At 39.2% G+C, this 26,719-nt stretch overlaps 1 protein-coding gene across 1 annotated transcript in view; it reads right to left on the bottom strand.

The window, feature by feature from the left end:
* LOC115646637 (cadherin-7) overlaps window positions 1-22,614 on the bottom strand; it is a 111,031-nt gene extending 88,417 nt beyond the window's left edge. Inside the window, exons 1-2 of the mRNA XM_030552678.1 lie at window positions 22,392-22,614; window positions 12,936-13,329 (exon numbers count right to left, since the gene is read on the bottom strand). Of these exons, the coding sequence (XP_030408538.1) occupies window positions 12,936-13,145 (210 nt within the window). The 5' untranslated portion in view covers window positions 13,146-13,329; window positions 22,392-22,614. The remainder of the gene's footprint in view (window positions 1-12,935; window positions 13,330-22,391) is intronic.
* Window positions 22,615-26,719: the final 4,105 nt, after the last annotated feature.

Consider the following 26,719-nt stretch of genomic DNA (forward strand, 5'->3'; position numbering starts at 1 on the left):
ATAAACACCTAGGCGTGAGAGGAGTTAATAATGGTCTTCAAATAAACCCCATACAGTATCACAGTTCTGTAACTTAAAAGGGAAACATAAAAATGCATAACACAATTTCAGGGAAGTTCATACCATGTAATTTTAGCACCTTTAATGGAAAGCTAGTTAAAACTATTTACTTATTTATGGTATCCTATGCATGCTGTTGTGACATATCTAGGCAAAAAAAATATGGGTATATGCTTCCCAGATTGTGACTGAAAATCTTTCATTGTTGTAGACGCACAAGCTAAAATTATATTAGCAGAACACTCGTGTGACCTTATAGAAAAAACTGAACGGGCTTTGATTTACTAGCAGACAGGAACTTCAAGTTAATACTTCAGTGAGAAATATTTTAACAGCTTATCCTCTTTGTACTGTATCTAAGGCTACATATACTGTATCTAAATCTACTGCACCCAAAGTGTAATTTGCAGCTCATGTAGAAATCAGCATGCTAACTTTAACCAAGCTAGATTGCTAAAAATAGCAGGGAGGGCATGGTGGAGCAGGATTCAGAGTGGGCTTGCAACATGAGTACAGACCCAAGCAGACTTGCGTAACCCATGCCATGTACATGTCGCTGTGTTCTCACTGATAATTTTAGCAACCTAGCTAGAACGATGCTATCACACAAAATACAACCTGACTGCAGTGCAGACATAGTTTAAGAATCAGACTTGTTCTTAATTTTCCAATGCATTACACAGAGACACAAACCTTTGGGCTCAAGACTCCTTCTGCTCACACCAGTTTTTTACATCAATGTAACTCACTAGCTCCATCAATACAGTTGCTCCTGATTTCCACAGATGTGAAAGGATAATAACGCCATGTGACTCCAGTTCATTTCAGGGGAAGTCAGAAACCCAGACATCACTTGGCAAATGTGGGGCTTTATTCATTTCTCTCAATCCACAAAAAAGTGGTAGAATTTTTGATCCAGATACTCTTTTCCTGTTCTTAAAATGTATCCTGTTCATCCATGGGAAACTCTATCAAACACTAAGATAAGCTGCAGTCTACCAAGAACACAGAACTTTAGGAAGTTAAGGCATGCTTTTTCCACTGCTAAACTGTGGAATATATTGCCACCTGTTGTCCATCAATTCTCAGCACTCTTTGTTTAATAACTTGTAGAGTTAAATCTTGTGACTGGATTTTAAAAAATGGACTGAATAATTTTATTGCCAAAAATAACATAGGTAATTATGCATGTGCTGTAACAGAGTCGGTAGCACTTATGCTACAGAGTGTAAACTGATCATCTCAGTTTGTGCCTCTTTGAAAAGTGGCAGGATACATCCATTTAACCAGGGCTGTAATACCAACCCTAGGTGACTGGGCATCTGGCCACATCCCCTAGCAGAATGGCCACTCCCCCTTATATCTCCAATATAATACAGGCATTAGGACTGACTCTTCAGCTCTACCCCACCATACAATCAGCAAAGCACCTTACAGAGTATTCACCTTCTTCTGAAGCAGTCAGTATTGTCCCCCCTGGAGGCAGTATACTGAGCGACACAGACTGAGACTCTGAGACATCATGGCAAATTCTGTGACCTTTATGTACCTTCAAAAGGTACATGCACATATTACAAATTACTGTACTGTACTTGCATCTCAGTGATTTCCTGTTCCATTCCCACTGTTTGTCTTCCTGTGTATTTTAGGTTTGTATATCTTCATACATATACAAGGATAAGGTCTCTACCACAACGATCCAGTCTTTCAAAACACTATTGAGCACTGGGGCTATTCAAGGCAGCACATGCAAAACTTGTCTCTAAACATCTGGAAGTCTGAGTCTTGAACATACACTATTATTTAGCACACATGTATTTTCCAGCTTTGGTTGCCCCTGCCATTTTACCACATGTTCCTTCAATATTTCTAGTTGGTCTTCCTCTTCAGCTTTTCCTGAACTAAAATGAGTGATCCTAAATAATGATTGTACAAAATAAATGTTAAACAAGTGAGGTTTTTTTTGTTTGTTTGTTTGTTTTAAACTGGAAGAAAATAAACTTTGGTAAGCAAGATAGATGTTTTCTATATAACCAAGAAATAGAAAGGGAAATGTTTTTAATCTGACTAACAAAAGTTCAATTGTTATGCAAATATGTACTGAAAGTCATTAATATTATATTTAGGATATGAGACTGATGGTTATTCTGTATCTTTTTGCATTTGAAAAAAATATATTTACCCTAAAATAAAAATCCATACATAATCCTTCTCCTATCAATGTTTTGGGGGCAAAATAAAATATGCATTTTATGCTATTATAACCTGCCAGCCCTTTTGTAGTATATAGCTTAGCAGCAGCATATTTATGCAATATATTTTTTGTCCAAAGCAAAAGGTACAGCAAAAATACGGGTGCAAATTTAAATTAACTGTATGATTCCTTTCTTGCTTATATGAAAGTACTGAAAAATATCTCCAATATAATACAGAGCATATAAAAAAATAACGGTTGCTCTTTGAAGTTGAAAGAATTAGAAATAGAAAATTTCCAGCTACGGTAGTTAATTGAACTATAAAATTATAAAAGTTAATACTACTCACTAAGCAGAACATGAACATAAAGAATATATAAGCAATTAGGGCTATGTCTTGCTTCTACTAAAATCAATGGGAGTTAGGCCATTGACTTCAGTGAAAGCAAAAGATAGGCTTTTTTTCCTTTATTAAGAAGTTGTTTAGGTGTTGTGGGTTTTGTTTTTGTTTTTCCTCTTCAGACAGCACAGATGAATGAGACAAAAGTAAATGTATCTTCTGATGTTCCATTTCATTTAATACAAAGCAAAAAGCAAAATAGATAATCTGGGTTAGGACACAAATATTGAAATGTAAAGGAATGTGGACTTTCACCAGTACTGACAAATATAAATCAGCTGTAGTGTTCCTGAAATACAGTACATGTGGAATTGTGGAACTGATACAATAGAACTACTTTGAAGAACTTAGTTATTACTGTGTGCCCAGCTAGGAATGGATTATATGCACACATGGGTTGGGACAAAGTGAGATATAGTGAGGGATCTAGCTTTACATTCCAGTTTTGATATTCTATGCATACAAAAGGTTATATAATATTTTTAATTGGAACACAGAACCTCCTATGCCCCAATAACCCATTCAGATGTAGCTGACGTTACAAAATACAGTGAACTGATTGTTGCTCATTGATCCTCATCCATCTAGCCCCATTGGAAGCTAGGGCAGCAGGAGACCTTCTTTAACTTCCACCATTAGTGGAAGCTGGAACTCATGTGATGGCCACCATTTTGGCTGACACATTCAGGACTGAATCAGAGCTAGGAGCATGAGCTTGTATAGCTTGCACTAAAAGGTCAATCCTCTCTAAGTGGGGCTTTATAGTCACATATTCTCTGCAGATCAGACACAAAGGAGGATCTGTAATACACACTCATTAATGGAGAGGGGAGGAAATCAGGCATAACAGAGCTCAGCTCCCCCATACGACCACCTGCCCCTGACATGCACCCCTCCTGCACTCTGTGCACCCTCTCCTCTCAAGTATGTTGTCAGCGTAAAGGAGATGTACACTTATATAGAGGAAATTATGCAACATAAATCTCCATTATGTTTAAGTTCACTTGGCTGTGCAATCAAAGAAAACTTTGAGCCTTTAATCTTTAGAAACTAGGACATACAGGATCTCCAAGTGTCTTAATAAACAATTCATAAATGATCTAACAAAGAGGGAAAGTTCACACAGAAAAAAGACCCACATGCACTCACACATACACATACACACACACACAGGAATATGGTTTGCATGTACTAGATCTTTCCATTAGAAACATTTTGTCAAGTCTCTAGAATTATGGAAGAAACAACGAGTTATAACAAGAAGGCAAGGCTGTCATTTAACAGCTGGAGAAACAGAGTCTAGAAGAGATGGCACAAGCACTACAATGCAAGTAATTGCCCATAGCACAGCAATAGGTCCAGCATTACTTTATGATTGTGAGAGGTGAAAAACACTTAATACCTGGAATGAAAGCCTCATGGGTCTGTAGATAGACATTTGTGTCAAAAGCTTCAGGAAGGTTTGGGGAAAAATGTCAAAGAAAAGAGAAAGATTGCCTGGAAGAGATGCACTATGCTAGCAGATTGTAAAAGAATCAGACTTGCTAGGCATGTTTCTGATATCACCTCACAAGGGGCTTGAGCCAAAGCCCCTTAAAGTCAATAGAAGGACTCCCATTGCATTCCTCGGACTTTGGAGAAGACCTATGAACAGCTAGCTAGGCACTGGCATGGAGGACAAGGGGTCCAAACATACATCCTGACCTGTTGTGGGCCACAAATGAGAGACCATCTTAAAGGTGGGACAAACAGTTATCAGTGCATGAAGTTTAAAATTATGTAGGATTCTTTTTTTTTTTTTTTTTAGGATAAACAGCATTACCAATAACTTCCATTTAATGATCCTGCATTTCAGATTTCAGTAATTTGCAACAATAAAAGTATATGACAGAGGTAAAACTGCACAATTAGTCATGGTCAAAAGCTATGGGTACAGAAGTAAAGAACAAGTTCAGAAGATGAAAAGGAGGTGAAATGCTAGTGCAAGACAAAAGGAAAGGAAAGCAAATAAACTAAAAAAAATAAGCTGAAGCAGCATTAGCTTGACTGTCATCAAAATTTTAAATCTGCTCATGTCCTCATACAGAAAAGGCATTTTCTGATAACTAGTCAAGCATGCATGAGACCTGCATCTACAGTAGGTCACTGCAAAATTAGCTTTACTTTTCTATATTGTTAGATAAGCCCTTAAAACAGGGGTCTCCTACGTGGTGCCCATGGGTGCCATGGCACCCGCCAGGGCGTCTAAGTACGCCCGCGTACTGGTCGGTGGACGAACATCCGCCAAAATGCCGCCAAGCTGCATCATCCAGAGGCTTTGCCACCAAAATGCCACCAATTTTTGGCAGTATTTTGGCAGCAACACCTCTGGATGACGTTGCTTGTTGGCAGCATTTCGGCGTTGCCGCTTGTCGGTGGAATTTCAGTGGATGCTTGTCCACCGCCACGGTCCTCTGTAGCTCGTCATCTGGTGCCCGCCAGATGAAAAAGGTTGGGGACCACTGCCTTAAAAATTGTTTAAAATAACCTCCTAGGGAAACATCAAGCATAATGCTATTGCTAAAGGCCACTGGCCAATCAAAATGCAGAACTGCTATTAAAAGATGATCTAAATAGCATGACTGTGTCATTGAAGAAAAGTTCAGGTGAGGGCAACAGTGGTGATGTCACCACTTCCATAAAACTTTCCCTTCCACAATACCTCACATTAAATATCAGTGTTCTATCTTATGCTAAAGGATCAAAAAAGTGACACTGTCCACTTCCTAGTTCAGTAGGTATCCCATTAGCTCTTTCAATCACACTACCTTTTCTAATAAATAAATTACGTCTAAATTGTCCTTGGCCCTTGTGTGGGTGCATGAGTGAGGTTGTAAGGAATCTTCTTCCCATTAAATCTCCTCCAGAAAGAGCAATCACATTTGCTATGCTTACGGAACTGCAAAGACTACTTCCTCCTGTTGTACCTCGGGAACACAACCCAGCATTAAGGTGGTGGGGAGGAAATAGGGCCATGCCCCATGCCATTTATCACCACACCAGCCCATAAACCTGACCAAAAAAACAGAGGGGAGCTTGCAGCCCCTTGTATGCCCTAGAGCACAATGGATAGTGTGGCTGTGCACAGCCCCTAAGATAGACATGCTGAGATATCTAAGTAGAGTTTAGATTCGTTTTATTTCTCATTTGTTTCAAACAGCAGCAGCACTTGCATTGCAATATCATTGACAAGAATGGTGGTGTCCCTTTTTACTTAAGGGATCAACTGTTATCACTTTGTATTATATGAAGCAATAAAGAGCGGCTGAGACTGATAAACTTCAGAAGCACAATAGAATTGTTTTATCAATCTCCAGAACAGTTTATTGTGAAATACAAAGCAATAGAGCTTATACATATTATGCAACAGAAAAAGGCATAGACAAGAAAAACTTGCAAATATACATATTTCCTCCATGTGAGTCTGAAATGACTGTGTGGCTACTTTTTCATGGCTAGGAAAGACATGGCTAGGAAATACAGTGCAAGACCACTTAAAATATTTGGGAGCCCAGATGTAAGTGACCATAACCTGGCATTTGCTTGCAGTTTCAGAGCTCAATTGAGAATTGGCCCACAATGTCAATGACAAATTCTTTGGTAGTAATTTCTAATAATTGGTTAATAGCCAATATTTGTATTAAGAGGTCTTCAGCTTTCCTACATTACTTTCTTCACTGAAGAAATCTCCTCAACTCTGCAGGAACTGGTGTACCATCCTATTGGCAGGAGTTAGACTGAAAGGCCAACGTTTTCAAAGTGTACTAGGTTGGGCACTCCAAAATTAAATACCACAAATAAATGGCTACTTCTGAAAATGGTGGGCTATGCTCTTTGGGGTAGTTCTTTGTTGCTCTTGTCTACGTGTTCTGTACAGTGTGCTGTATGTTTTTGGAACAGCATTAATAATGTATGTGAATATCGTCCCTCCTTCATCAGGCCCCCATCTCCTACCTTTATAGTGAGGCAAACGAAATGTCCTGTACCCTAATAAATCTCCTCTCCTGGCCTCAAGGAGAAAAGGAAGAAGAGCACACTCACCATCCCAGTAACCCTCTTTCACAGGCCTGACAGGGCTGGAAAAAACCCACTACCATCTCCCATTTGGTCATACAGAAAAGAGAGGAGACATTTGGACCATTCCATTCCCCTACCCATAGATTCCCTTTCCCAAATATCACACTGCATATATATACACTCTCTTAAATATACCGGCTCTCCAGGCAGTGGGCTAATGGTCTTCCACCTACTCATTAGTCCACAGGATTCTGGCATGTTTCAGCCAGAGAAGTAAGAGGCCTTTATCAGTAAGTGTTTATGAGACAGTGTAGATTGCAGGGGAAGAGATGTGGATTGATTATCTGGCTCCAATTAAGAACATTTAATAACTATACAGTATGAGCCTATTTGCCCAATTTCCCCTCTGAAAAACTGTAGCTAGAGTAAGAGGGCCACCTGACCACCCTATTATAAAAAATAGGAGGAAGGAGAGGAGCAGGTGATGGTCCTCTGCACACGTCAGTACAGGAGATGGGACAAGTGGGATAGAATGATACAGGACTACACTTCAAAAGAAAGTGTAAGTTGCATAAGAGTTCGGGCCTAATGGATGACAACTACTTACCACCATCTCATCCATGGTGGTTTCCACAGACCAGTTGTAAGATTAGGGCCCTAGTTTTTGAGTTCTTTGGGGAAGGGACAATGTCTACCATGTTGTACAGCATCTAGTTAAACAGGGCTCTGATCTTGACTGGGACTTTAGGACACAGCTGCAATATAAATTAATAATAATAATTACATTTATACATCTTGGCCCATATTTGAAAATTGTGTCCAATTGTCTTTTTAACTTCAAGTAGTAAAGAGAAAGCACCAAGAAGCACCTAACGAATAAGCAAAATGGGGCTGGGAGCCAGCAAATCCTGAGTTCTTAAATCCTGCCAGTTAAAAGTCCACAGAAATTTTTCTTCTTTTTCCTTTCTGCTCATTCATACCTATTTTCCTTTGTGTTTTGTTTGCAGAATCTTTCAGATTCTATTGAGACTGTATTAAAAAAGAATGGATCTCATTAAACATATTGCACATAACTGGAGATGGACAGCACTGCTCCCATTGCTCCCAAATTTGGAAGATTTTAGAATCGAGATCTGGGTTTGGATCTGATTTTTACAGCTAGTGCCTCTCTCTAGACAAATGCTGATTAAATTAGTGAAGCCAGAAATCAGACTATAAACTAGTACACTCTCGTTCACAGTCTTCTTCTCTTTTCCTGATTTGTTTATGTGTTCATTTGTTTGCTTGTTTGTCTGTTTACTTGTTTAGACAGGCAAAAAATGGAAGAGGTTGCGGCTGAATGAGATCTGGTGTCATGCAATTTCTCACAATGTTCTTGAGGAGACTGAAATTCTTACCCGCAGTTTATCCAAAAAAAAAACAAAATTAAGAGAACATTAAGGTTACAGGATTAAGCAATCAAGAAAATAGAAAATTCCCAAGTTATCGTTGCACTCACAGTTTTAACTCTGACCCCGGTGCATATATGTTTCCACACAGACTTTAATTACATGATCACATATTCGTTCTCAAATAGTACAATATAACAGCATACAATTTTTCTACAGCTTTAGACACACATGCACAGAATTGTTTAGTACTGCGCACTATAATTTGTATGCCAAACAGGCTTCATTAAAGTAATTTATATGGAAAATACACAGTAAGGCATTCTTACACAAAATACTGCAGAGTAATAGTAAACATTTGCCAACAAATATAAGCCACCTAAGTTTCCAGATAAATTGGCTTCAGAGTTGACTGGCTTATCCCCTACATTTAACCTCTGGTATGCATGAATGCTCAGCTCGATTTGCTAAATAATTTCATATTCAGTTAGATTTGCTAAATAATTAACTGCTGCATCCCCTGAATTGTACCTGAGGTATGCCGTGCTGATGGATGGAAAGAAATTGTGCCATATATGGCTAAGCACCTTATCCTATTGCATATTAAGCACATCCTAGAAGCACTGAACATAATGCAGGATTGAGCCATTGTGATGGGGTGTCCACCACACACAAGGCCTGAAGTACTAAACAATTCTCTGCATGCCTGTATAAAGCAGTAGAAAAAATGCATGCTATTATATTGTATTACAGGGATCATCAACCTTTGACATGAGGGCCATCAGGGAAATCTGCTGGCAGGCCAGGACGGTTTGTTTACCTGCAGCAAACACAGGTTCAGCCAATTGCAGCTCCCACTGGCCACGGTTCACCATTCCAGGCCAATGGGGGCTCCAGGAAGCGGCATGGGCTAAGGGATGTGTTGGTCACCACTTCCCGCAGCCCTCATTACCTGCGGAATCTGCGGGTAAACAAACTGCCCCAGCCTTCCGGCAGATTTCCCTGACAGGCCATGTGCCAAAGGTTGCCGATCCCTGTTATATTATTTGAGAACCAGTATGTGACCATGTAATCAAAATATGTGTGGAAACACATATGCACCAGGGGGGCAGAATTAAAATTAACCTACAGGCTGCCACTGGAGCAAAGCCAGGTAGTGCTAAGACCTAATTTGCTGATGAAGTTCAGCTGGGGGAGAAGGTAGGCCATATTTATAAAGACACGAAGCTGGCAACAGAAAGGGGCTGCAGGGAGGTAGTCTGTCATCACTCCCTAAGAAAAGGGAGATGTTGAGGCTACAGTGCCAGGTAGCCTGCAGTTAATCCCTGGAAAGAAAGAAAACCTAGAGAGATGAGGGAGCCAGAAAATAGAGCTGAAAAGTAGGAAGGAGTCCAGGGAAAGAGGAACATGATCTGAGAGTGAGCAGGCCACCATTGTTAGAGATAGGATCCCTGGACTGGAACCTGAAGTACTGACTTGGCTCCAGTTCCCTACCAGGCACTGGGGAGGTGGCACCATCAGGGTAGTGCATGAGAAGACAGCCTAAGGCCTTTGATATGGAAAGTCTTTGATACCCTAGAAGGGGAAGACTATAATGACCTGGCCAGAGGACCAAGCCATGAAGACAAAGTCACAGGGAATGTGAGATAAATGTCAGGGTGTGTAGTGACTAGCACAGCGGGTGTCAGACCTGAGTGGAGCTAATCCCCAGATGCAGCCACAAGGAGGTGCCCAGTGGTGAGCAGAGTGCCCCTGTGACAGACCTGAACCATTAAAATTCAAATCTTGGAGAGAAAAGAATGTATATAAACCGGTTAAGGGTCTCATTCTCCTCTGACTTGTAACAGTTTTAAACTGATGTACCTCCCCCAACAATAGTGAAGTTACACCTGATTTACATCAATGTGACAGAAGAAGCAGACCCTGTTTAATATAAAAGTATATTGATCTATTATGGCAGTGGAAATTGTTTAAGGATACAATAATGCAATATTACAAAACACTCCACATATTCATCTAAAAACTAGAAAAACTATGATATTATATCATTTGAAAAAAATATTATGGGTGAAATTCTGGCTCTAATGAAGTCAATGGGAATTTGACCATTGACTTCACTGGGGCTATGACTTTACCCTCTGTCATCATGTACCTGATGTGTCAAAATGCATACAAAGAAGAAGATAAAATTAATGTTAAGCATGCATTTAACGTTGGCACTTTGTGACTTTGCATGATTTCCCATGCAACTCTAACGTCCTCTAACACTGCTTTTTAAACTGAAATGCCTAAGGCTTCTTAAAGAAAATGATAGGAAAACACATACCATTAACGTGGATCTATCTGTCTAAATGTTATTGAAACACTTTATCCCACACAGTTTCTGAGGGCTCCAGGAAGGTGTCTTGTCCTGTGCAGTTAGACCTAGACTGCACCTTGCAATGCATTTTGAACAAGGAGCTATGCACAGCTGAACTGTCCCAAGAATAGACCAGGTTGAAATGTGACTTGAGTTTGGTCCTGTTTCCCCCTTGCTATCCCAACTATCCCAACACAGCTTGCTTCCCACTCTCCTGGAACACTGGGGTTCAAGGCTCACCTAATCACCGCTCCCATCTGTCCACTCACCAATCATTTGCATAGAGGTGGAAGCAGCAGCTCATCTGTGCCTGTTCATTCCACAATGTTACAGTTGCCCATACAGAAAAGTAACTCTGCATTCCTTCACTCCCCTGCATGGAAGCATGGCTAAAGTCACAATCTGACCCATAGGACGTCCACACTACAAATCCCCTTTCCTGTTAACATTATGATCAGTGTATCTTATCTTACAATATGCACAGCACGGGGTATTTTTCAGTAAAGCATTGTCTCTTTTCCACATGCAAATTTATGTCTGTATTTTCTGCATCTGCAAAATGATTTTCTGGTGCAAATATGAGCTCTGGTACCAGCAAAACATTTTGTGGATGAAAAAGAAAAATAGGCAGCATACAAATTGTACCTAGAAACAGAGAGCTCATACTGTAATCCAGCTTCCGAAAATGTACCCCTACCTGAGAGAAGAGTGCCTTTAGAGGCCTGCCTCATTCACTATGCACCTTCAATAAATACCTCACTGTACCACTAAATTAGCCATTCATGTGTGGTGTGGATTTCTTTACCTGTGTATGGTACTGCTATAATAAGAACTCGATGCAAAATGTACTAAACATGTGACAAATGTGAATTGCAATGGATCAAATCAAAACCAACTTTCTCTAAAACATCTGTAGATATTTCTCAGCTAGGACTATTTCCAAGCCAAACTTCAACTTTCTACTACTAGTCAAAAGTGGCTGAATATTTAAACAGACCTATCCCTTCAGATAGAGATCAAGCTGGAACAATTTCAACCTCAAAGGTTGAAACCCATAAATGACTGAAAATAGGGTATCAGAATGGAAACTCTTACATAACCTTAAATATAGCAGGCCTTTTCATGACTCCTATAATAAGAAATAGCTGGAATCTGATCATCTCATCATCTCTGATCCTAGTAGGTCTTTAATGGGCTCAGCTGGGCAAGGTGCTTAGAACTCTGAACCCTCCCGAGCACAGTACTTCAACATGTGCATAACTTTAAGCATAATAACTGTCCCTCTTTTGATCTTTTTGGGGCTACTCATGTGGTTAAAGCACCTGGCAGGATAAAGGAGTACTCAACTTTGCAAACACTTACACCATAAGTAATTTTGACATCACTAGGACAGATCACATATATACCAAAATTTCACATACCCAAATGTTTGCATTAGTAGGCTTTGAATTATTTTATTTGGACCTTGGCTCTTATCGACTTCTTATAAACTTTTATAATTTTACCGGAAATAATTATTATATTGTATTTTATGTTTGCTTTAATTTAGCCAAGAAACTAACTACTTCTATTAACGTGTATATATTTCTTAATAAGAAACTAGATTGTAAAATAGGAGAAAAATGTTTCTTTCAATAAACAATTACCAGAGATATTAAATAAAACCTAACCATTTCTCATTTGGAAAGGTACTGATCAAGCTATATTACATGCCACCACAAAACAGTGACTAAGCTTAGGCCCTGCTTCACAGCTGCGCTCAGTATACAGCTAAAGGGGCTACAAAAGAGCCATTTGGGACTCCCCTGATGCTGGAGGTTGTTTTATACTGGCCCAGTGCCCCCTTTATTGTAGCCCAGCATTTGGATTGTGCTAAAGATTATTGGCCAGCTATGCCCCCAAAGTACCAGTATGCCAGCCAAAGAAGACCAGAGCATAGCAACATTCCAGACACTCCCTCATTCTCCTAGCCACCACCTACAACCTGCCATTCTGCCTTTTCACCACTGTCTTCAGTGATGCAGACCCCAATCTTAAGACTGTAAGCAATATAGGGCAGAAACTTTGTTTTCTGTTTGCCTTTTTTCTTATTTCTTGTAAAGGACTACGTACAGTTATGTTGCTATATAGCTATGTAACAAACAAATGTCATATTGAGTGTAATGAGCATCTATTAACTTTACATGAATAATTAAAAATCATATTTGTGACAACAATGGTGAAATGCTTAGGTTATCCTAATTCTTTTTTTTAATCGCTACAGTATATGGCCCTGGAAAAAAACTGAGTGAAGAATCAAAGATACAGTGTATTGTTACTGTTTTTGTATTTCCAACAATTTTTTATTTAAAAAAAAAAAGTATTTTATCCTGGCCTACTCTTACCAAGTCAATAGAATGACAATTCAGAGTCATACTGTAAAAATGCATCAAGAAAACAAGCATCTTCACTTTCCAAATGCTGATCAAATCCCCTACCTTTCCTACATAGAGAGGGTCTGTACCCATGTATTCCTCCAGCACAAAGAATTGATTCCACACCCAGCTGCGCTTGGTTCTCGGCCTCCCTGATTGAAAGTAGGGCTTTGATCTGGACTTTGGGAGTTCTGCTTGATTCATCCCAGAAAGACACAGGAAAAGAGCTATTATCTGCAAAAAATGGCAGAACTCCACTTTGCCGAACTTCATCTTTTTTTCTCTGTGTAAGAAAAAACCTTGATAAGAGTGTGGGCGCAATTCCAGTTGGCTCAGTAGCTCTAGCCTCCGGCAGGGTGTCAGCTGGGAGTCCAGAGATAATAATTCGTGGAGTGTTCGATTGGAAGAGGTCACCACTGCTGAATAGCCTTCACCAGAGAAATGGTATAATAGGTACCTATCAGAGGAAAAGACAAGAACTATTGTCAGGAAGTTAAAAAACATACATTCGCTTTCAGCTTTCACTTGCTGCATCTTATACTTTTCTAAAACTTTTCTCATCATCGTTAGTAGTATTAACAGGCTTTAGCTTATACAATAACGCTTTGACATTTTATATTGTCTTACTTTGATTATATTAATCTTGCTGGTTGAGCTGTATCTTAAACATAAAATCATACAAAGTTTTATATTTTTCTGATGAACGTTCTCTTGATTTATGCAATTTTCCTAATACAAACACCACAGTCTTTTCTCTTTCCCCCTCCTTCTAATTATTTTACATTTACTAGCTTTGATTTTTTTTCTCCTCTCTGTTACAGCTAATTTTACTTATTATTAGGACATAAGAACAAAGCATTTAACAGCAGTGATTCATACCAATGCATAGGACATATGTTAGCTTAAATATCTTGCATTTAGCAGGAAAGTGATAGAAAGTAGTATAAGGTGACTCAGAACAACTTGACTGATTCTGAGTCACAGCACACCAGATGTTTTGATGTGTTCTGATTTGAATCTGATCAGCTAAAAAGCCAGGAGTTTCCCCATTCATTTTTTTCCCATTTCAAAACCAAGCGTCAGATATGATATGAAGCATGTTACACAACTATTTATAGCTTCAAAAAGGTCAGAAAATAATTTGATTTTACATGTTCAATGCAATGTTGGTGTGAGGCTGAATGATTCTTATGTAGTAACACAAACAAACATTTTCTTATATTGTATGTTCTCTTTCACTTTAAAAATTCTGGTTATTCAGGAGCTGGCAGAATTTACTAGGAAAGATGACAAATTCCAACAAAATGCCTCAAAATAGCATGGAAAATTTACAAAACATGGATTTAAATCATTCTGTTATACTCTCTGTCCGCTTGCATTTATTAAATCTGTTTTAATCTATCAAATAAATATATCATTATAATGCAAAGTGGTTATTTTCCCAAAATCTTTAACCTAAATAATTAAATAAAAATAGAGTTATTTGAGAGGGCCAAAAGTAGGTCTTACATTGCAGATATATCATCTGACTGCTTTAACTCTATGTAAGCAATGTTTCCTCCTGCAGTAAGTATTTCTGCTTCTTATCAGGCCAACATGTCAGGCAGTCAAGATGCATTAGATATGTGTCAAATATAAAAGGGCAAATGAGGATGAAGTTAAAATGGTTACCAAGTAATTCATACAGAGTGAAATACTGTGATCTAGGAAGCCTTGGAAGAAAAAAAGAGTTAATCTTTTGCATGTTTTACTTAACTGAGTGGACTAGTGATTACACATTAAATGTTTTAGGTACATTATTTTATTACTAACCCTCTTTATTAGAACTGAGTGAAATACAGTTTCTGATAGTTGTGCACAGTATCCACAGTATTCAGAGGTTTGGTTTTTTCAGCTGTGCAATTTCTATATATCTCCCAAAGGTAGCTAGAGGGCAAAAAACCAAAACAAATAAAAAGCCCTTCTGATTACAGTCTGTATTTAATGCCTTTTTATAGTAATCCCTTATGGGTACTGCCTTGCAACAGGAAGGCTCTACTTAGAGACTGGCGGGATAAACCACAAACCCACTAAGCATGTTCACTAAGCAGCAGTAATTTGAAAGCTCCATATGTAAAGAACTAGTGTCTTGCTACAGGCAGTGAAGAAAATAAGCAACTTATTATCTCATGACCCTGATTTCTAAATGCTATAATTCTGAGGCATCTCTGGAACATGGAAGATTCCCTTTGCAGAGGAACTAACATAAAGGTGCCAGTTTCAGCTAACTGGGTGTATGAATTATTTATTATATGTTTGAATGATTACTTCTTAACAGCCATAGCTCAACTTTGATGTGAGCCTTAAATTAAGACAATAATCTGATTAAAAAAAACACAACCAGCAAAAATAATAGCATGAGAATACAGGAGAGGATTTCTTTGTGGAATGACATATTTCTCACTCCACCACTCAGTTCAGTTAAGAGATGGTTCTCCAGAAAAGTGCTGTTCATACCAGCAATTGTAAATGCACCCTTAAAGTACCAACTCAACATCTCTGTTACGCCGGTTAGTTGCAGACATCTGATACTGATAAACTCTCTGTTTATTTCAAAGAGGCAGCACACTAATGTCTATCAGAGATAAAAATATGAAATGGGTTTTCATTAAAAATGTCAGTAAAACATTTATAGTATGTTAGAGTCTCTCTACAGAGCACTCTGAAATGTCTTGCTCTGAACAGAAATTTAAAACCTAGTATTTTTGTAACCTTTATCCTGAACATTTTCTGATCCCTGTCCTTTTACACCTGAAGGAAAGTATGAAAACCACCATATGGAGTTCTATCCTTGTTGTCCCTAGCATGGAACTGAAAGCTCACCCAAAATACCAGTCTAAATACAGTCCATATCCTACAGAGCACAATCTGATAAAAAGCAGAATATACAATACCCATGTACTTCGGAAAAAATCATTCCTTACCTATTCTCAAATAGTTTTATCACCCTGTCTCATTGTTCCAATTACTTTTATTATTACACCTCTACCTCGATATAACGCTGTCCTTGGGAGCCAAAAAATCTTACTGCGTTATAGGTGAAACCGTGTTATATTGAACCTGCTTTGATTCATCAGAGTGCGCAGCCCCCCCCCGAGCACTGCTTTACTGTGTTATATCCAAATTCATGTTATATCAGGTGGTGTTATATCGAGGTAGCAGTGTACTTTATTCAGATAAATGGCAACACACTTTTTCCAATGGATATTTCATTCTTCTTACTATTAATATATGTTATTTTATCTGAACTAATTCTTTGAAGGGTAGGGAGTTTCAGTCCTTCCAGCATGTTTAATAGTTCAACATGACTATTCCTTTAAAAAAATCAATATCCAGTGCATAATATTCTTTGCTTCCTGGAAGAACAGACAATTATTTATTAAAATGATTTTCATTTTCACTCTCATTAATATGTCTATGTATGCACAGATATACAATACAGTATATTCATATATATCATATCTTATATTCTCTCTGTCACTGTATGTATAGAGATTAATATGCATATGGAGAATAACTATCTCTTCTGGATGATCTGTTGCATCTATACAGAATATCATTCTGATAGCACCAAAAGGTAAACTGCAAGGCTTTTTTCCTACCAAGGCATAAATGTAGGGTTCTGTGCTTCACTTGAAGCAACTAACATTGAAAGCACTGTATGGAATGCAGCTCTGGCCTCTGATTTAAGTGTCATTTGTGTCATCTGCTGTTGAAGGACTGGGTACCAAGTGAAGGAGAAACTGATTGTCAGTTATTGACTATCTTGTTTTTAAATGTTTTTGTTTTGAATAAGGTTGTCCACACAGTATGCTGGGCGGGTGCTAAAGGAGATATTATATGCAGATTCAACTAATGTTGTTAAACATCTAAGCACCTAATTACACCTTCTGAAAAGGTACAGTAGTCAGACATCCAAATGATGTAGGTTATGTCCACACAAGGTTTGGGATGCAAACCTGTGTCCTCAAATTGTTAGTGCAGAAAAGCAGGTCAGTTTTTAAATGTCAGGGTGTGAAATAACTTGGGATTGTATATGTTTTTAAATCAGTGAGTGCTCAGCTTTGTAATTTACTTTGTGCAAAGCTCTCTGGTCTGCCAAAAGTGCCAAACACCAGTAAAAACAATCAAACTGTACTTCAAGGGATAAATCCTATAATCTAAGGGAGTATACTCTGTGACCGGGTCTTTAATGTTTTGTTTGCTACTGGCATATCTCACAACAGCTGAAATGTGTGCTTTATGGAATGAGCCTGAAGAATCAGAAAAATCCAGAAGGAGTGACCATTGAACATTTACTGTATATTGTTTGTGTTCTCACACAGACATTTAGCTGGTTGATCTGTAAAACACTGTGGCACAAAAAATCAGAGGTCTAAAGGAATCTTGCTACTGAGATTTTAACTGCATTTAAGCTAAACACTACAAGCAAAGGAGTTTCAGTGAACACTTTTAAACTGAGAAACGATATGCTTTTATTCTGTAAGCACAATCTGATGGTGTCAGAGTGAATATTGTACATTGTTTCAGAAGGGCAATAATGACGGGAAGAAAAGAGCCAGCTCATGGGTCCTTAGCTGTTCTGAACTGGCAAAGCCCATTAACTTCAAAGCAACAAGGCCAATTTAAACCAATTTAGATCTGGCTCAATATTTTGTTTCAGTTGCTAATGTCTGTACCAGTAATGAAACTTTTTCTTGTTGTTTGTGGCTAGGGTTGAGCCTACTTCTTCCTCTCACCTTTTCGAGATAACCAGGTGCAAGTTCTTCCTTTCCCAGGCATTCAATAGAAGATCCTCGGTTCCTCCCACCACCACCTCTGTTTTACAGAGAAAATCTATCTCATTCTTTTCATAGGCCTACACTTACACATTGCTACTGCCGTCTCGTTGCCAGTTAAGTCCATGAACCATGTTGCTCCTCCTATCCCACCTACTAAGCCCCACCCTAACTTCCTTGCCTTTCACACCCCAATACATGTTTCCTAATACTTCTAGGTTGGGAAATGACTAAAAGCTTTTCTAATCCTACATTTCTACACATGACAGTGTAATAGTCTCCCAGCCAGCTCATGACAATTTTTTATGTGTGTAACTGAAGAGTTTTACCAGTTCTAACTACTTTTCCTTCCCCACAACTATTATCCTTTCTTTAAATGGCTTTCACTTCTCAATACCATGGCAATACACAGGAGTTAACCCTGATCTTCACTGTCTCTGGAAACATCCCTGAAGAGGGACTCAGACAATACTATCCAGTAAATGATGCCCCAGATGGGTCAATAGTGCAAAGTTATCCCTTAATTTTCTCATTACAGGTCAGTCACTCAATAAAGCAACACCGTCTGTGCTGAGATAATTGTAGAATTGACTATTGCCACTGGAACTCGAACCATGATCCCTTGAATACAGTGGAATCAGCAGGTTAGCCCCTTGATAGCTGAGCTACTACAACTGAAATATTTATGTTTTGACATTCTATTTTACAATGCCATTTGGAAATGGTACCATTTTCTGTGCAAAATAAAACTCCTTTTTAGTGACTGCGGGCTCTAAAGCGTGTCACACATGGCTTTCCTATCACAGGAGTCTCTTTTACATTAAATCCATGCCTGTTTAGACAACTACGGGTAAAGATACGAGAACAAATCTAGATAATTATAGTATGCATTGCAACTGCCGGCTTTACCTTTCTCTAAAAAAAAGAGCTCCTTTGAGCAAGTGAGGTTCTACAACTCAAGCTAGCATGATCAAACCCATTAACTCCCTGTGCCAGATGACATTACAACTACAGACCACAACCTCCTGCTGCTAACTGGCCTAAATATTCACATGGGAGCACTGTAAATGGAGTGCGCATCCTGTAGTCTGCATCTGGTTATCAAGTAAGAAACTAACACTGCTCTAACCATATGGCACTGTTACACAAAACTAGCTCCAGTACTCTCTGACTCTGGTGTAAGGATTTGGCAAGACAACAGAAAAACAATGGGCAGTCTTTAATAAATAACACAGTCTCGCATAATGTACACAGAAAGCAAAGTGATTGTTATTCAGTCTTCCATGGTATTCTGGAGTTGATTATGTGACATTGTATGGCTGAAATGCTATATTTTTAAAGCATACTTTAAAAAAGTCTGTCATTTTCTCCATATGCAAGTTCTTTGTAGTCTCCCAATCTGCTTATATTAAACTGTTGTTGAAAAGGATCATGCTAACTTGATCAGTTATGTAGATATCTGAAAATAAATGTTTAACAGTATTTTTACAGTTGTTACTATACAGCACAAATAGTCAATTTCAGCAATAGCCTTAGTTTGATTTTTGCATTCTGTTAGTTTGTAGAATTTCATACAATACCTAGGGGAAGAAATTACTTTGTGGTATTTCCCTGTAGAACCACTAAATCCCCAGAGGAGGCACTCCTATATTACTGCTTATGGTTAAGTGTGCTGTGACAGACAGGGATTGAGGGAATCATCACATATCTTATGCACCATCCCTCAGTTAGAATTAACTGATCCTTTATTGCCATGAGAAAGTAATACCCAGTAGTGACATGAAAGCAGACATCAACAAATTGTATGTGATTAACTAAGGCAAATTAGATGGCTAAGGAGTTGGATCCATTGAAAATGGTATCAGAATATTAAGTTTAGAAATAGTCAGTGAAATGAAAAATGAAAACTTATTAGCCAACACCGCACTCATAAACTAGCTCCTAAGTAGCAAATTTAGCCCAAAATCACTTCAAGTTGAAAATACTCAACTCACAATTTTCTATATACAGAGGATGCAATTTGTGTGTTGAGAACCCTCAGCAATGCTTATTTAATAAATAAGGACTTTGGCTCAGGGTAAAGTAACATGGAGTTTTTTGAATATACATTAATGAAGATTTCCCCAAATCTTTTCTGCCTGACTGCTAACAAGATTAAACAGAGAGAGATGCACACAACATATACATAAAAAGTTGCAATGTATTGAGTATATATGTGAAGGATAAACTGAAGCCTACACTGAAGCAGCACCACTTTCTGTTCATAGGACATTACAGTCAATTCAAGGATAAATTGTAGATATGCAGATGCTTTACAGTTACCCTTTTATACAGAAGGGTAAAAGCACTTTGCTATTAAATCAATAAAAGTAAACTTAAAAGAGTTGTGAGGCTATCAGCTGATTGTTAACACAGTCCTAATGACCTATAGCAACCCTTAATTACAATAATATCTCACATTATAAGGGCACAATGCCCTCTGATTAAAACTGCAAAGCTTAATGACTTTTTTTTTCTTCAGGAAAATGTTCTGCATTACTGATTATTGTTTTGTTTTTTTCTTCACATTAACTGACATGTTTCCAAGGTATGCAGTATTGTTTAGCCGCATTAGTCCCAGGATATTAGAGACAAGGTGGGTAAAGGAATATCTTTTATTGGTAAGAGTGAGGAGCTTTCCAGCTTACAGACTTCTTGACCTGAAGAAGAGCTCTGTGTAATCTCAAAACCTTGTCTTTCTCACCAGCAGGAACTGGTCCAATCAAAGAACTGGTCCAATCTAGCACAGTACTAGGTCAGACTATTGACTCTGATATTACCTAACACTATTAGAAGTTTGTATCTGTTAAGTTCTCAAAACAAAGACAACATATTTTTTTTTAATATAAGAAGTTGTCACAGTCATCTCTTAGCTCTTTTTCTGTTCTCTCCCTTGCCACAGGCGTTTGTTTGTTTGTTCGTTCGTTTGTTTAAAAAATTGTTTTCATCTTTTTCACTATTCCAAAAAACACAAAAGGTTGTCCCGATTAGATGCCCTGGTAGTTGCAAGCTGGAAGGGCTAAAAAGTCTACACAAGGATTTTCAACAAGAAGTCACATTTGGGCCCGAGCTGAATATTTCAAAGGTAATAACAACACAGTCAAACCATGATAGTTTTAATGAGGCATGGCCAGATTATTTCTAAACAGCCTAAGTACACTGCTGTCATTTATTAAACTGTTTTAATGTTGCTGACAGCATGCCAGCATGATCACTCCTAGCTAATTTTTACCTGCTGTGTCCTCAAAAGCCTTATTCTAGGCAGCAGTTAAAGCAAGTTATAGCTACACAACTTTTCTGGAATTAATGTAATCTGTCAATCTTGGTACTTAAATGACCCTCATCACCTTACCTGGTTCTCATTAATGACTATGCAATAAAATACCTTGTCATGCTAACTTCAAAGCATTTGGCAAAGAGAAAAAAAGTATTAATACAATAAAGTCTGAGAAAAGTAAATTGTCTACTCCTCATTACCAAGCTGAGGTGCTTCTAGAGACTGGCATTCAAGACAGTTTAGCTATAGGATTGGGGGAGTTGGTTGTTTGCTTATTTTTTCCCCTTCCCTGAGAACGAATTTATTTTCTACCTGTTTTATGATTACCCATTTTGATTTGAAAAACGGCAGGGCAGTATGTCTTGTGAGAGGCACTATAAGGTATACACTGCCCTTGCAAGTCTCTGCTCTGACTTGAGAAGTTATCAATCAAACAGAAGATTTTTTCTTCTCAGTTGAAATGGATTAAAGTACCAACATTTCAATTAGCAGAATCAGAAAGCCTCAGTGGCATTAGCCCCCTCTCCCCCCAAAAAGCAACCCTCCCTGTATCACCAGGGAAGTCAACCATAACAAAACTCTGACTCACCTGAACTACATCACCTATTGAAAGCACAGGGGTGAGAACTCATCTTTAGGGACGGGGGCGGAAAAAGCCATTTTCTCCGTTTATCAACTTGAAACCTGAGGATCCAGACCATGAAACACTTACCAGCAATGCATATATACTCAGCTCCAAGAAAGCAGGACGTGCTTGTATGTGTATCGATGCGGGGGGGGGGGGTCAGTATTAAACACTCAAGCACCGCAGAGCTAACCTTACCAGCTGAATACTAATTAAAGAAATAAGCCTTTCTCATGTCCACATTTGCAAACCTGATGCTGGATTTTGGGTGCAACAAAGAGAGCCACTTGAGTTTTGCATCAATTAATGAGAAAAGACTTGCTCCTTCCTAAATGTTGCAGAAGTATTTATTTTTCTCCCTTTTGTCTGCGTGACTTACGTGCAGAGACAGGGCGACTGTCTTGCTATTTTCTTTTTGAAATCGTTATTACAGTTCTCGACGATTTCTGCTGTCACATCTAGTGTCTGTATTTCTGATGGCTTTTCCAAACCGCACTGATCTCTCCCGCTCGCTCTCAGCTCAGGCTATTTGCATACAGTCTCTTTCCAAATACAGAGACGGGAGAACACAGCGAAAAGGAAACTTCTGAAGGTGAACAGCGCCAAGCCACCTCCTGACTCTGCAGATCAGCACCATCTGACTTTGGACTGGGAACAGTCTGGCGAGGGAGAACGAGCGGATAAAATCAGAGACAAATACCGTCCCTGCAACTCCTCAGGCCCCCCGAAAACACCCGCACCCCGTCTGAGCCGGCACTTACCTGCCTCCTCTTCCCCTGAATCGGCTGCTGCAGTGAGGCTTTTAATCCAAACGGCTGGGGGTGGCCCGCCAGCGAAGCCCTCGCTGGATGCTCTCGCACATGTGCCCGGCCAGGGCGGCTGCTAGCTCCACTGGAGAGAACTTGCGCGGCCAGCCGAGTCTGTCCGCGCGTCGGGCAGCTCCAGCGCGGGGGGCTCCCCTGCCTCCAATCACACCAGGCAGCGCCGCGGGGGACTCCTCCCGGAGCGCGATCCCCCACCTCGGTCCCCCCCCAAGCCCCCGCGTTTGACGTAGCGGAGCCCCCTTGTCCGCGGCGGCGAGGAGCGCGCTCCTTCCCCGTGCCAAGCGCGGCTCAGACTGGGCGCGGAGCTGGCGGGGGGAAGAGGAGCATGGGGCGGGGGCAGAGGGGGGCGATGGATGCTCTTGTGGCTGGGGGATGTCCCCGCTCAGCGGCTGGAGCCTGCTGTTGCTCCCAGCTGAGGCTGTCCAGAGGAGGCACTGAGACTTCGCCTCCCTCCCGGAGACCCACTGGTGGCTACTGGAAAGGAATCCAAAGAAGCAGCCGTCCTCCCCATTCCCACAACTCCCCCCACTCCCTGCTCCTCCTCCTTGACAGGCTGTACAGATGGAGTCCTTTGGAGAAAAATCAGGAGCAGGGCTTAAAGGGGGTGGGGCTGGAGCCAGTCGATCTCAGGGTGAGCTATTTGCATTTGAAAGCTTGGAGCTGGAGGAGCGAGTTTACATTTTTTTTTTAAGCTTGTCATAGGAGCCGTGATCAATCGAGCTCCTGAGGCATGAAGGCAAAGTCATCAAACTAATCAGAACTTCTGGCTTTTGAGTGGTGCCCTTTCAATCTCCTCTCAGCCTGTCCCACTTCCACTTCTCCGTGCTTGGAGAAAGCCTCCCGCGCTCGGCTCTCGGGGGGGAAACTTCGCTTCGGTGTGAGCGGCTCCCCGTGTGAAACAGGCACCTGAGCAAATGGGGGGGGGAGGCGCCTCGCAGCCAGCTGCTGCTGCTCGAGCGAGGAGCGGCTTAGGAGACAGTAGGGGGACGCTTAGTGATGTGAAGAGATTCTCTCCTTCAAGGGTCTCTCCTTGGATGAGGAGGGCGCCAGGCTTGTAACAAGGTGGCGGGGTGTTGCGGCTTTGACAGCCTAATTACACCGCGCTACCAGCGCCTTTGGTTCAAAGAACTTAAATACAGAGAGAAGGTTTGGAGCGGGCTTAGGCTGTCATTGCGATCCCATTAGGATCCTAGAACTGTGGCTGCTTTAGCCTATAAAGTGCAACTGCCCCTCCTACCCACCGCAGGTTTCAAAAACCAGAAGAGCTTATCATAACCCACGTGGTGGAAATAGGAGATTGAGTAAATGGCAGTGTTTCAGTGCTGAAGCTGTATGTACTGGAAGGAGAAGGAAACACGTTGTCACACACACACATACATCTAAAATGTACGCACACTTTCTAAATCTCACAGCTCACAAGAGAGTTGACAAAAAAGATATGAATCGCTGACTTACTGTATTTGGATAATCTTTGAAAACAGAAGTACAACTTTGTTTCATTTCAACATTCTTTACACATTTTCCTCCTGCAATAAAACAGGAAAACCATTTAAGTGATATTACCAGAAAATCAGAATGCTTCCTTATATAAATGGCACAGGATACAAATGATGTAGTAGGTTGACATTTTCCTTAGATTCAGAATATTTTTAACACCAACTGCTTTTAGAACAGTGAATCATATCAAGGGCAACTGTTTGAAATGGGCCTGAGCCTATGTTGTTTTTTGATTTATAGCCTTTTTCTTGAAAGCCTTCTTAAGCTTTCAAAGAGCAAAAAGAAGCGTAGTTTTTTTAATTTCATGTTGCTCTCTGATAGATCATACTGTGAAGTATGGCACTATTTATAACAAAATACCTTTAGAGTCATTTGCTTATTTTTACAAATAGAGGGCTATTTTAAAGTACTATATTAAATAGTGTAAATCTTTGGATTTGTTTGCAGTTTGCAATAATTAAATTACAAACACAAATGTTTTAATAAATGCAAAATGGAACAGTTGCTGTGGTAGTATACGTGTCTTGTTGTTTAGCTTCATTTTTAGCCATGTGTTTTCTGAAGTCATCCTTCTAGAAGAGATAGGCAATACAGCATCATAGCATTTGTGAATTGTGGGAGAAGTGATTTAAAGATGTAACTAGAAACAATCTGCATTCTGTAACCTACATAGCTCCCAAGCACACGGTCATATTCTAATAGGATGAATTGAAGCAAGAAAATCCTGGTACATAACTATACAGAACTATTCAAAATTTGTCCAAGATTGCAATAAAGGATATTTTAATGCATCTTCATGATTAAGGGGAATCAGGGAGGTTGGCACTAGTCTGAAAAAACAAGGTTCAAGAACAGAATATTGTTTAAATTACCAAAAACAATAAATTCCAGGTCTTGCTTCCTGTCACATTTTATGAGATTTAATCAGAATTTGAATTCTTATATTTTCATACTTAATTTGATAGCCACAACTACAATGATGAAAATATGTTTTAAAAAGAATCTTTCATTTTTGAACATGGGACAAGGATGGGAGGTGAAACAGTAGGCTGGAACTAGTATTATACATTTTAACTGAAAGCAACAAGCTTTGTCCTGTTGAGACTCATAGTGTGGGCTAATTAATTATCTGATAATTTTAAACTATCCATGAAACAAGGGCTCTTTCATCTTTATTTTGATTCTGATATACTACTGAGGCAGAATACTAATACTCAGTATTAGCCAAGTTAAAAGCTTTCAATGTCTTAAAAAGTTTAAAGGCACACTGTCAAGTATATTGTGCCAAAGATCTACACTCTGTAAATCAAAACATGAATTAATAAATGCAAATGGAATAAATGGAAATAACTGTATATTTTAAAAACAAATTATAATGAAAATAGGCACTTTTTCTTTTGTGTTAATTTTTACATTCCCAAATTGAAATTAAACTTATTTAATCAATTGATTTACATGGGAGCAAAACTGAGCCCAGTGACTCCAAAAACAAAAATGAAATTGACTGCACAGGCCAGTTTAGTTTCACTGCACAAACTGAATAAAATATAAAATAATAAATTATTCTTATTCAGTTTTAGAAATCTAGTCTTATTAGTAACACAAGCAAATATTTTAAAATATATATATAAATATTCTTCACTGACCTATTGATGAGTTTTTGATAGCGAGGCAGGCTATATCCAACCCATTGGCTAGTTGAGTTTGGTTGTTGCCTACACTTCTAGTGATTTTGTCTTTCTTTTTACATGTTTTCTATGGAGTGTATTGATTGTGAGAGGTATGGGCCTGAGAGTTCTCAGTTTGTCAGAAAAACAGGTGTGGCAGGGGGAGCAGCAACATAGGCTGGATCACCCTATGAATATACCTTGGCTACAGCCTGAAGGTGTGAAAAAATACCTTGATCACCATGTCCTTTTACTTCTTGATCTGTCTACTAAGACTTCAAATGGGGATGCCTTTTTTTCTTTCATACCAGTTGTAATGGATGATTTTTGTGCTGCAGACATTTGGTCTGAACTGAGATCACAAACTCATTTCACATAGACTCTCAAACAGCCATCAGATGGTAACAACTTTTGGCCATTGCTGCTCAGGGCTGGTTCTGAACTGATGATATAGACATAAAAAATTTTAAACCGCATTACCAGTCCCCTAAGCTGTCCAGTCTCCCAACACTGTTATTTATATTCATACTCAAAAGTATGTGCTTTAAAAAGCAATGACTAGATGCTGGTAGTGTTAGCTCAGTAACTGTAGGCAAAAATAACAGTCATTATGTGTTCAGCAACAGCTTGCACAGTGCCTTGGATATTAGAATATATTACACTCAGAGACATAATGTTAACTTTCCCTTACTATTCCCGAAAGTAGAAGAGTCTACTGTTTAACATTTCATCTGAAGGATAGCACCTCTAATAACTATATCATATGGTTTGAAAAAAGCACCAGTACAACTATAAGTACCTTTAGGAAAGCTCTCTTCCTATTGCCCAGAAGTACTCTGAGAATAAGTCCAGGTGTATGACTTTAATTTATGACCTTCTATCTCAGAAGTGAGATTGTTGTCGATTTCCATATCCACACTGATATAGTTATAAATCAAATACAGAACCTTGCTCTGACTGTCTTCAGTCTACAATTATTTCCTTCATTCCCATTTCTCAAAACAGCAAAAAATACCTGTCAAGACACGGCAAAAAGTTTTCTGGTAGCAGAGAACCTAACCTCTATCACTAGTATATTCAACATAAGGATATTCTTGGCCT

The sequence above is a fragment of the Gopherus evgoodei genome, chromosome 2 (genome assembly GCF_007399415.2).
Source record: "Gopherus evgoodei ecotype Sinaloan lineage chromosome 2, rGopEvg1_v1.p, whole genome shotgun sequence".
Taxonomy (NCBI): Eukaryota; Metazoa; Chordata; order Testudines; family Testudinidae; genus Gopherus; species Gopherus evgoodei.